We start from the raw sequence: 13,258 nt of genomic DNA on the forward strand, positions 1-13,258 counted from the left end.
CCACTTTGATTGCAGACATTGCACAGAACCAAGAGTTTTACAAAAATGCAGAAGTTAGGCCACCTTTTACATACGCATCCTTAATTAGGCAGGTAAGTGTACATGTTTTGTTTACTTGGTGATCTTAAAATGTCTCTAAATAAGAATTTCACGCAGAGGAAATTGTTTACCTTTGGACAGCAGAAAGGGGCTAGGCTGAGAGAACATGAGTTTGTCAACTTGCTTTCTTCCTTAGAAGAGTCCTGGTTAAAGGTATAGCTGCAAACCCTGTTCATCCTGTACAGAAATATGGTAATGGAGTAGCTGAATGTAAAAATAATACTACATTTTGTTGTTCAGTACCCTTAAAAAGGGTTTCCACTTTTTTTTTATTTGCCCACGACCACAAACGTTCATGAAATCACCTAGGTGGTAAATCAAGTTCATTGTTTGAAGTAGAATTATGTTTAAAATAGAGTCAATAAACCCTTCACTTTTGGATTTGTATGCAAATTTGTTAGTCTTCAAAATTTATATTAGTAGTCATTAGAATGCTTTTAAAAAAGCTGTATCGCCCTGTGTTCTGTTCTAGCATGTGGTGAACTTATATGTAGAGTATTAATCAGTTACAATAAATGTGCTATCCAGAAATACAATTTCAACTCATAAACAAGTGCAATTGGTGAGAATGATGATAATCAGAGTGATCATGATAGAAATTAAACTGAAATATAATAAAATAAAGTCCATTGAAACAATCTTCTTTGATAATGAATATTGTATTCTTCCAAAAAACACATGCAGGCAAATGACAGTGAAACAGGTACAGGCTCACTGCACCACCTTAACCCCTAGTGGACAAACTCTCACCTTGTTCATTGGACCTTGACATTATAACAGGTCAACAAGGGCAGGGTCCCTTTAAATAGTCAGGACAAGCTATAATGGCAGATTCAAAGTTCTTCCCTTTCAAACTAACCAGCAGGAGGAATTGTTCAGCATAACAACTCGGAAAAAAGGACCTGCCCTTGTTGACCTTTTATAATTTTAAGGTCCACCAAAGAAGGTGAGAGTTAGTCCACTAGAGGTTATGGTGGTGGAGTGAGCACTCACATGTTTCACTGTCATTTGCCTGTGTGAATTTTTTGGAGAAATCCAATATTCACTACGACAGAGGATCATTTAAGTGGACTTTATTCTATTTTATGTTAGTTTATTTTCTATCATGATCACTGTTATCATCATCACCAACTGAGCTAGTTTATGAGTTGAAATTGTATTTCTGTATTTCTATATTGTAACGGGTTATTACCTAGCATATAGGTGTAAAACATGGCAGAATAGACCACAGAACGTTAAAGCTTTTTTTTTTAACAAAGTTTTTTTAGAACTTTGAATACCGCAGCTCTATATCATTTCACAGTTGTGGTGGGCACGAGATTTATTGGATGTATTTGTTTTTGGAAACCCTGGTAATTTCCATTTCAATACATGTATTTTCAATGAGGTACAAATAATAAGCTGTTGCGTTCCAAAGCACAATAAGAAACAAACACTAGTAGGATCCAGTTATAGAAGCATTGGTAGTTAATGTGCCAAAAATCAACGTTGTTATCAAGTAATATTATGCCTTAGAGCAAAATATGGAGTATAATTCCAGTTAGTGAAGTCAAACTCTTGAGTCATATAGGAGTCTCAGAAATAGCGTTTTGAACTTGCAGGTTAAGAGGAGGGAAGGGTCAGGACTGAACTACTGGACGGTGGGTAGGAGGAATAAAGGTGAAAGAGAGAGGCAAAAGGCGGGTTGAGGAGGGTAAAGGGAAAGTGGGTGTGTAGGGAGGGTGAGGGGAAGGTTAGTGTGTATGAGGGGGAGTCAGACTCCTGATGGTCTTTGGGCCTACCAAAGCTGACTATTTATATGTAGAACGCAAAGGTCAAAATCTGCAGACAAATAGTGTGTTAGCCAGGGATCCCAGATTTTATTAAATTTATTGATTTTGCTTGTATTTCAGGTAATTTCAAAGACAGTTTAAAAGGCAAATCTCTTTTCTGTTTGGATCATGTTAAAACATCCCAATCTTTCATACAGACAAGACCAGACCAACTATTTTAAGATTGGAAAATTTCCTACGGTCCATTGATATTTTAGGAAAACGGTGCATCATTGTGGCATGTAACACAATGAGGTCACTTGTTATTAGTGAGTTTATTGGCTAAATATCCACAGTGGCAGTTTGTGAATGTATGCCAGATTTATTACTTTTTCAATAAAATAACAATGACATTTTTTGTCATTTAATGTTTTGTGATTTTTTAGGTACAATATAAAAAAAAGTCACACTCACTGATGAAAAGGGTTTGAAAAAATGACATTGTTTTATGAGTCCAGAATATTTTTTTTTTTTTTTGGCAAAAGAGTTTTGAAAACAGCAATATCTAACATAATTGCTTTTGATTAAGTATTACAATACGATGTGATTATTAGAAAATTCATTTCACACAACAGTGAAAATGAGGCTGTTTAAAGATGGCAAGTCAATTATCACAAACTAGCGTAATCTCTGATCCCTAGAATTAATCTGAGCTCTAAATAATTACTGAGCTGTAATCAGCCGCTGAAATGTTTTGCATTTTTCTTTGATCCCGCTTTGTGAATGACTGATAAATTAATATTTCTACCAGGAAACAGAAATAAAAACTCAAAACAATTAGATAATTCCATTTTGAATGTTGTCATTGAACTGTTAAATAGAGGTATTAATCTCAGATCGTGTTGTGAAGTCTGGTTTATTTATTTTGCACCAAATGATGCATTTTTGTGACTCTTGCATTGGCTATGTCTGCAGATGCGCATTTGGTACAGTTAGTAAAAATAATTACATTATCGTATCTGTGATTGTTCTTTTGAATTTTATTTTCTTGTATTATTCGCAAATTATACAGAACTTTAATTTCAAATACATTTTCTTATTTCTATGTCATAGATAAGTGTGACACATAAAGGGATACTCTACTTTAATTCACTCCTGCCTTTACTGCATATTAAAAAAGTAGGGCTTTGCTACAATGTTTGTTACATTTCTTTGGCTTTTAATAAGTAAATTTGTCTTTCAATACCCAATTGCTATGTTGAACATTTCCACTTTGCTTTGCCTGTGCAGAGTATATGTCAAAAGATCTTCCCATTTAGGTTAGTAAGGAAATCCTCTGACACAGGCTTCAGCAGAGGAAGACAACAGTAAACAATGTATGTTTCCTAATCCCACTGCAGCTAAAATGGCAGCTATTTTAAAGGATAAGTGCTTTTAATTATACCCTTCCTAAATGCCCTACCAAAAGCCTCAAGAAAGGTAACCTCCCCCTACAATATGCATGTGCCAGGCCATTCATAATTAGAACACAATGTGATGCAAATTGAGGTGAAGAGGAGGGGGCAGATGATGTCACAATCTTTATCTTGTCTATCAGAAAACACTTTGTATTTATTGAAAAATAATACAAGGTATTCTCTGAATGGCAGTGGTGCCAAGTGAGGGCCCCCTGTGTTCAGTGTACAGAGTGGAATCTGTTGGAGCAGCACCCAGAAGATCAAGGCTATTACTGTATTCAGCAAGGATTATTGTAGTGATTTTCAGCTTCCCCCAGCGGCCCTCTGGATAGCAGATATGGATACATATCTTAAATCAAGCCATTCTGGACCAATATTACTGTGCAAAAGATATCATTTCCAGCGCTCTGCTTTAAAGAGTCATTCCACCCAAAGTAATATTTCAGTAAGGGACTAGTTGACTGCATCACCTGCTGCCTTCTTGATACCTCTTGTTGACTCCAAAATCTAGAACTCCCTTCAAAAGTTCCTTTCTCTCATTCACCTTGAGGTATTCATACTCTTTTAGTAAGGATTTCCATGGGAGTGTGTTAGTGGGAATTTAAGCTAGTTCAGCAGTAGGAGGATTTGTGAGGTCAAGTACTGGTGTGGGCCAAAAGAACCTGCCTCACAATCAGTGTTCTAATTGATATCAAAGGTGTACGGTAGGGTTGAGGCCAGGGCTCTGTGCAGGCCACTAGAGTTTCTCCACACCAAACTCATGTCTTTATGAACCTGGATTTGTGTTAAATGTTGTCAAATCTCTTTTTGAAAGCAGGATCCTATATTTGCACTTTAATTCAACAGTTCGTGGATGGGTATCACTGAGCTTAAAAAATAATAAATGATGTATATAGTATGTAAAAGTGTTAAACCTGGAATACCCTTCTAATTATAACCCGCTACTATTGTTCATATAGGCTATTCTTGAATCCCCTGAAAAACAACTAACACTAAATGAAATCTACAACTGGTTCACACGAATGTTTGCCTACTTCCGGCGCAATGCAGCAACGTGGAAGGTATTATTTCTTTTTTTATTGTGTATTAGACGTTATATAAGGTAAACATCCCCAACACCATAGACAGATGTTTGATATAGTGAGAAGATAAAGACTAAACCCTTTCATAGCTGATGTTTAAAGCTTATCTTAAATCGAAACCTTTTTTGTGGTTATGATAGAATAGGGATAGGGTAGAACCCCTGTCAGATTTTTTTCTATCTTGCATGAAGATTTACTCTATTTGACTTGGCAATAACTTTCATTAGGACTGACAATTATTTTGAAAATCAAACATTTTGAGGTAAAACCAGAATAGGAATAGAGAGAAAATCTTCCATTGAGGACACTTGTTCCGGTGACTATCCTCTAAGAGGCATTTCTTCTTCCTTTTTGTTGTGTCTCTGGGTCAGGACAGGGGAGGGAAATCTCCCCAATGGGACAAAAAAAAAACTGGCAGGCTTTTTATACACTAATAACTAAAAGTGGTAGTGTCAGTAGTTTTTTTTTCTAAGGTCCCTGGGTATTGGTGGTTTGTACATTTGTTTGTGCTTTTTTTCACTACACAAAATGTAACATGTTGATGGAGAGGGTAAATAACATTATAAAAAAGGTAAGATTAACATAAATGTTTGGTTTCACCATTGAAATGTATTAAAATATTACTTTTTAAGGAACCATATATGTTGAAAGGCTCACTCTGTTTTAATAATTAGATATACATATTGAGTGGTCCAAAATGGCACTGTTATTTTTATCTTTATTATCTTTCTTGCACTCATTCTGTCAGCTTACTGGTCACTAAATTGATCTGTGCAAATCAACAGACCTTAGTAAATGACCATGAGGGCCATCTATTGTATTGGCTACTGCTCAGAGAGCTAGACAGAGAATTCTTATGTGTATATTCTTTAACTGTGCTCCATATATAAGGGTAGGGGAATAAGATGTCAGCTCTATGAGAACCTTAATTCTTGAGCCTAATGGCAATTTAGAGCCTAGATATTCCATTATTCCATTCCATTCCTAGATATTCCATTCCAACATGTTATTGTTTCCAAATTGGAAATGTCTAGCTTTATCAAAGAATTAGAGTGTTGCACAGTGTTGACCTCTGACATACAAAACAGCGAACTTAAAACTAACCATTGGTAAATCAAAGTCAAAATTGTTTGAATATTGTATTTGAACAGTTGAAACCTCTTGGGAAACAGACAGCAAATAAAATCCCAAACGCAGGTTCTTTCCCATCCGTATTCCACCCAAAACTAGCAAAACAAAGTATTTGCACTCCAAAGTTTTGTGCATATGGTCATTTTTCATGGCATGGCATTATTTCTGTTTTTGAACAATTTGTTGTGCCTTCCCTTCCAGGAGATGGAAGGAGATCACAACACAATACGGGTCCTTTTTCTTTGCTTATTCCTGTTCGTCCATGGAAACCGTCACATTATATTATTTTTGTTTTCTTATTTCCATTTTTTCAAAAAAGAGAGAGTCCACTAACATAGAGTCTGGTGTTTGTTTGCCAACATTCCTTAATAATAGCGGAAAAAGGTTTAACCCCCCGTAAGACATGGGGTTTTAAGGGCAAGCAGCACACCACATTGTGTAAAAATATAACAATGTATTCAATTAGTTAAAAACATGTGGAAAAAGAGAATTATACAAAACAATATAATATCATAAAAAGACAGCAGCTGGCTCATTAGCACAGACATCAGAGTATCTGGTACATGTAGTAAACTGGTATTCTCTCCATTCCATTTTTTCACATCACCACCAGTGGAAACCAAATTAAATATGCAAGGTCTGTTTACATTCAGTATTCACGCAGTTCTTTATTCTCCTTCACTAGTTTATATGCAATGACCAGTAAAAAAAAACACTGCTATATAAAGAACTGGAAAATGTGTGAAGATTGAATGAAAAAAACATGCTTACTGTGTAAAAAATAGAACTGATAAAATAATTAAAAGTACAGTTAAATAGCATGTAATTCCTTAACCTCCCTGGCGGTATGATTATTTCAGATTTTAGGTGCTGAAAGCGGTACAATTATTTTGCATGGAAATTTGGCGTTTTATATTGTAGGCCTGTAATTCTTAACAATAACACACTTAAATCTGTCCAAACAAGAGTCCAGTAGATATCCCGGGTATGATGAAGTTTGAAACACAAATACATAAATTATAATATAATAAATAAATATAAATAATTAAAAAAAATAATAATATAATAATAATAAAATAAATTTCCCCACGATTCACTATCGCTCAATTCTGCAAGTGTTCTAATTAACTATCGCTGTTTTCTAGCTGGTCTAAAGCCACTTTTGACATAAAGGGACACTTTTTGGTTGCTATGGACAATCTCCAGTTTCCAGGCAGAAAGAACAGTATATATAATATAAAACTGCATGCAGGGCATGGGCCAAAGCACTGGGGATAAAGGGGATGTGAAATAATTTCATACAGTACTGTAATCTGTAAGATTACAGTACTGTATGTGTTATGGTTTGTACATTTTTTTGAATTTGCCGCCAGGCTCCGCCCCCAAGCGTTGCGACACTCGCAAGGAACGGAGCCTGGCACAGAGAGGCTTCAGAGGGGACAGAGCCCGCAGACACAGCGGGGGACATCGCAGGATCCCGGGGACAAGGTAAGTGACGCCGCACCAGGATCCTGCGATGTAATCCCGAGTGTGGCTCGGGGTTACCGCTAATGGGACTGAAATTTAACCCCGAGCCACACTCGGGAATACCATCAGGGAGGTTAAACGGGTCATACACTGATCAAAAATCATCGTGGAATGACTGAATTTCGATCAGTGTTTGGTTGTCCTTACCAGAAGTCAATCATTTGATCAACTTTTGTTGAAGGGACATGCTGGAAAATGTCTCTCAATCAGCATCTGCAGCCACCGATCAGTGTATACTGATAGTGGTGGGCCCTGCTGTCATAATACAATGGCCTGGCAGGGAGGGAGGTAGTTCCTCCATTCACCTTGTTTGTGTGGATGGAGGAATCTGTTCATTTATTTTCACTTTTGGTTAAGTCTGCTAGCTGAATGAAAACAAAAGAAAAACTGAAAGTGTCTGAGCAGCTTTAGTCTTTATTCCACCACTTTTAGAATAGGTTTAAATGCTATTGAGACACTTAGGTTTGTCAGTCATTCCAAAGAAATTTTAAGTGTATTTATAACCAAAACTTTTTGTTAGTTTTGAATAGAATAGGAAAGGTTAAAACCCCCGTCAGCATTTTTTTCTGTCTGTGTCCAATTGGTGAAATTTCCCTGAAAATCTCTCACAGACACTCATAGACACTTGTCACAATGGCAGCTCTCCCCAGTGTTGGATTTCTATTCTTGTTCAGTGACCACTTTGAGTTTCCCTCAAATTTAGCTCTGGTGATAATGGTCACTAGGATGAATAGAGAGGTAAATCTGCAAGCACAGACAGCAATGCAAACCTGACATGGTTGCTAACCCTTCACCACGCAACTCTTGTTTTCATTTTTTTTTTTCCCAAACATTTTTGCTACTCAACAAAAAATACAAAAGGATTCCAAGAAATTTAAGAGATAGTTATGACGAAAATTGAAAGAAAACTTGTCATTACAACATGGTGTCAGCTGCCACTGCCTGATAGCATATATGATTCATTAAAATGAAACTGCTAACTTTTTTCTTTTTTTAATGGTAAAAATGATGTATAGATGGTTGTTGCTGCCAATAATTAGCGCTCACCTTTGAATGTTTTCTCTCCTGTCCCCGCTGCAGAATGCAGTGCGCCATAATCTTAGTCTACACAAGTGTTTTGTGCGAGTAGAAAACGTAAAAGGGGCAGTATGGACAGTGGATGAAATAGAATTCCAAAAAAGGAGGCCACAAAAGATCAGTGGGTACGTCCACCATCCTTTAAAACTTCTTAGTGTAGTGTGTTATTGTACATGTGGTGATGGAGTAGCAGAGGTGTGCTAAGAGGAAAGCACAATACATCATCCCCTGCCATTTTGTATGCCCACTGTACCCCTGTCCTGCTTGCTTTGGTGTATGCTGCATCACTTGCCCGGTGCTTTTTAAGCGAACCTATCATTTGTGCCGGTTGATGACAACCGTTTTCTGAGGGTTTAACCAATATTTAGCCTACATAAATTTGGCAACATTTTCCAAAATATTGGTTTAGGCCAGAAAAAGGCTGCCACTTTGCACACCTGACAGATTCTATTAAAGTACCTATGCCTGTTAACCCTCACCAACCATTTGCTTATGCATTGTTATGTTCTTTTTCCTTTCCCTTCATTGTCTGTGCTGCTTCCCCCACTTTTTTTGCTTTCAACCCCTCCCTGACATCCTTTTGTATGCCTCTTCCCCATCCCTTTTTTGCTTTCCGTTCTCCCATTTCCTCTTTTTTTTCCCCCCAAATCACGTCATCCTTGTTGCTGCTGCTTTGGTCCCAGGGTGCCATTCGCACCAATCTCTCTCTCCATAAGTGCTTTGTCAGAGTAGAGGATGATTATGGGTCAGTTTGGACTGTTGATGATGAAGAGTTTAAACGTGGCCGTCATATTCAGAGAGGTCGTCCTCGAAAATACTGCCCTGATGAACACTTTGACGAACTTATTACACAGTAAGAGCTTTAACTTGCTTGATTTGCTTTTTTATGTTTTGCCACCTATCCTCCTTCAAAGCTACTTTTCTTGCATGTTTCATTTGCCAACATTTCATGCAGCAACTCCTCTAACCTCTACTGAAGTTTGTGCTATTCCTCCAAAAATGTGTGTGTTTTTTTTAACATATGTTATCGGCTACATGTTCTTGTCCTGATTATGGTGGAGGTAGACATTCTGATTGACCTGGTGTTCAAAATAATCCATATTGGGCCTGTTTCACTCAGGTTTCATCTTGTATAAGAGCAGTGGGAACAGCAAGCTTTTGCAAAGCTTTCTGCAGGCTTTGAGCATCTTTCTCTAAGTCTCCAATTCACCCTTCAGCCCTCGTTTGGTAATGTTATACACAGCTCATTATGGGCTGCTTGTCACTTCAAATAGGCTGCAAGCAGGCTAAAGCGGGCTTTCAACAAACTTCAAGTAGTGCTGAAGCCTGCTAGCAGCTTGTTTAAAGACAATGACAATTGGCACTCACATTAGGACCTGTGTTCAACATTTAAAAACTGTACCTGAAGAGCGGCTTAAAAGCCTCAACAAATCTTTGTAAAAGCTTGCTGTTCACACTGCTCTTATGCGAACTGAAGCCTGTGTGAAACTGGCCATATCGTTTCTGCAGGTGTCACTAACTGCATTGAGTCCTTTTGTGACTCAAGGGTGTTGTTGGTTGCTAGGGAATTCTGATATGCTTGATATTATTTCAGCCTACAAAATGGTTGCGCCTCCACCATATGCAGAGGTGGTCTGTATAAAAAAATGTCAAATTTGTTTTGCTCTGGACAGTATGTTTGAGTTATGTCACAATTGCTAGCTTCAGTACATTAAAAAATATGTTGTATTTGCACATCATGACATGCATACTAAAATGCTTTCTCCTTGACAAATATTAAAGCTGCCTTGTCAGCAAAGAGTCACTTGTAGCCAAACGCATTGCCTTTCTGGCAACCATGTCCTGAAACACTGCTGTTTCACTACTCCCCGGTTACTGCAAGTATTTGACTGGTGGATGGGTCAATTACCTGGTTTTCTGTTGCACACAGTTGTTTTTCCCACTGGCTCTTACATCCTCTAGTGACGTACGAGCTGGCAGGAGTAAACACAGCATGCGATGGGAGGAGTAAGGTATTCAACACACCAAGAAGTGGTCAGGGAGTAGTCAAGCAGCAGTGTTTCAACTCATGGGCCACAAGAAATATAAGCATGTTCCTTCTTAAATTTAGTAGGTAGGGTTTAAGCCACAAGTGACCTTTTGCTTTTAGAGTCACTTTAAACAAAATACCAACTCTAAGGCTAGCCTTAATCTAGGTGAACCAGAATTTATGGTTTGGGTTCTCTTCTTAAGGTTACAAAGGTTTATGAACAAATTGGGTGCCAGTACACATTCAGTTTAGCCAGGGGTGAAGATTCCATAAGATGTCTGTAAGGCTTTGTCAACCATAAATTAATCCAGAGGAGATTTGTTCTTTAATACAGTTCTAGAATAAAAAGATTTTTCCCATTGTTACAGCTATGAATATACAGAAAAAGACATTTGATGCCCCACTAGTTTCAGAACTTGCCTCACACTTGGCCCACACTTGGTGGCCTACAGCAGCTCTGACCCTTACCATAGCACAGCAGCTTCTTTATTATCAAGACTATCCCAAGTTGAGTGGTAAAATAAGCAACTTTTGACCTTATCCAACTCAACATCAGACATGTAAAGTATTAGTAATGTGTTCATGTTTTTGTTATTCTATGGAATCTTCATGTACATGGTAAATTCACCATTTATTATTTGTGACATGACTCAAAAGGGTCTCCCTAAAATAGTGCATCTTACATAGCATAGTTAAAACCCAGTTGTACCCTAGATAAATTTTTATTTTACATGGGTACTGAAAGGTTAAAACGCAATCTGATTTATTCGATTCCCTGAGAGCTCCATTAGAAAAATGTCCACTCCCCATGACCCAGTTCTGCCTATCTGAAACAACTACTTGAAAGCCACATCGAGGTATCAAATGTCCATAGTAGATTCTCTATTATGCAGAATAAACAAATAGACAGAACAGCTAAGAGTGGCACTTGGTTATGCCTTGTAGGAGAGCTGAAGACAAACTACTGCAGGAAAAACTTACCGTTGGAGTCCCTGAAGAATGTCAGAAGCTGAAATGTAATTCAGATAGTCAGTACTTATTAAAAGGAGAAATCTCAAAGTTGGGAGGGTTGGTCTTTAAAGCAAGATTAACACAATTGTTATCCTTCCAAACCCAGAAAATAATTCTACTTTTTATGTTTTCAAAATGCCATTATTACAAATTTGTATTTTGACTTATGTGTTTTCAGGATATACAATAAACATTTATATGTTGTATTAGACCTAAAGTGCACCTGTGCCCAGATTGTGGACATTAACATATTTACATCTTCCTAACAAGCAGCAAAAACTCTAAAGCAAGCTGTTCCTGACCTCTTTAGCAGCTTGTAATGTGAAGTAATTCAATCTCAAAATCACAACAAAAACTCTAAAGTTGGGTTTGTTATTCATTTAATCCTTGCCTAGACCTCTGTAATACCCACCCAATGTGCCTATATTTTAATATAAAAACATCAGGGGCTTGAAAATTATAGCTGACTCACCAATACAGACAGCTGGAGATTATAACCCCACCACACACACAAACACTGATGTGTAATGTATCTTCAGAGCAAAACTCAGTATTACAAAACCCTTCCTGTTTTTTTTTTTTTTCACGAGGGAGACCCAACATTTTATGGTCCATTAAGCTGTTGGAGAATTTTGAATAAAGTGCAGGCAGTTGCTTGTCTTCACCATTTTACTCTAGAAAAAAGTCACCTGAAGCATGCAACCTTTAGATGAATAAAAGTACAGCATTTTGTAATCCTTGCAAATAAGTCTCTGCTGAAAAGGTGGCGCAAACAGAGGCGTCCAGTTCCAAAAGAGAGAACGGAGGCGTCCAGTTCCAAAAGAGAGAACGGAGGCGTCCAGTTCCAAAAGAGAGAACGGAGGCGTCCAGTTCCAAAAGAGAGAACGGAGGCGTCCAGTTCCAAAAGAGAGAACGGAGGCGTCCAGTTCCAAAAGAGAGAACAGAGGCGTCCAGTTCCAAACGAGAGAACGGAGGTGTCCAGTTCCAAACGAGAGAACGGAGGTGTCCAGTTCCAAAAGAGAGAACGGAGGCGTCCAGTTCCAAAAGAGAGAACAGGGGCGTCCACTTCCAAAAGAGAGAACAGGGGCGTCCACTTCCAAAAGAGAGAACAGGGGCATCCACTTCCAAAAGAGAACCACAAAGAATAGCGCACACATACACAAAAAAAGGTTGCTTTCAAATCTTGCAAGGCTACTTAAAAACACCTGATCTTAATAAGTAAATATGGGGATTTAGTCACACTATATGACCATACCGTGCTTAAGCCCAGTACTGCGTCAAAGTACCCTATTTTCGGTGGCTACTATTCATATAATGAAAGATAAATCTCACTTCTTAAAACCATAGGGCATACTCACTCCTTACATGGGAGAAGTGTGCTAGTTGCAGATTCCTCTGCTTAAACTGCACTATAAAGGGACTCCTTCTATAACTTCTTACTGGTGAACACTGATAATGAAGTAGTGGTGTGGGAGAGTGGGGTGCTCCACCCAGGAAGTCTGGTCAGGACTCAATATGTAACAAACAAAGAGATGGGGGGGCACACCCTAAACATACATTGCTAAGGTTGGTGCTGCTATAAACACCAATATACAAATTGAACCATGGAGAATTGCGCACACATGCACAAAAAAAGGTTACTTTTAAATCTTGTAAGGCTACTTAAAAACTGAGGCATCCAGTTCCAAAGGAGAGAACGGTGGCGTCCAGTTCCAAAAGAGAGAACAGGGGTGTCCAGATGTTGACTAACCCCTGAAAGTAGACAATCTGCTGCCTTTAGATATTTAATGTCTAAGATATTCTTGTTAATATGTATACATGCAATGTCTAAGTGGTGGATGTACAGTATTATTCACTGAACACACTGGCTAGTAGTACCAGTTTAGCAGGAACATTTTTAAAATAAATATAGAAAAAATAATGAAAGTCTGTTCTGTCATGGGAACAATACCTAAAAAAAGCCCCTTATACCTACCTATAGAGCACACAGCTAAAAGATACTCCACTCCTCATCTGTACCTTGAATGGGAAGCACATTGTATTTTGGTGTCAATGTCCAAATTATTGGTCTCAGTGGCACAAAATAGGATATTA

The 13,258-nt window shown here is 38.0% G+C and overlaps 1 protein-coding gene across 23 annotated transcripts in view; it reads left to right on the top strand.

Annotated features, from left to right (window-relative positions):
- FOXP1 (forkhead box P1) overlaps nucleotides 1–13,258 on the top strand; it is a 1,122,086-nt gene that overhangs the window by 1,089,884 nt on the left and 18,944 nt on the right. For all 23 annotated transcript variants that reach the window (XM_073592053.1, XM_073592052.1, XM_073592058.1 and 20 more), the window contains 3 exons: nucleotides 16–92; nucleotides 4,267–4,368; nucleotides 8,128–8,249. In XM_073592053.1, coding sequence (XP_073448154.1) covers nucleotides 16–92; nucleotides 4,267–4,368; nucleotides 8,128–8,249 — 301 coding nt within the window. The remainder of the gene's footprint in view (nucleotides 1–15; nucleotides 93–4,266; nucleotides 4,369–8,127; nucleotides 8,250–13,258) is intronic.

The sequence above is a fragment of the Aquarana catesbeiana genome, linkage group LG07 (genome assembly GCF_042186555.1).
Source record: "Aquarana catesbeiana isolate 2022-GZ linkage group LG07, ASM4218655v1, whole genome shotgun sequence".
NCBI classification, from domain to species: Eukaryota; Metazoa; Chordata; class Amphibia; order Anura; family Ranidae; genus Aquarana; species Aquarana catesbeiana.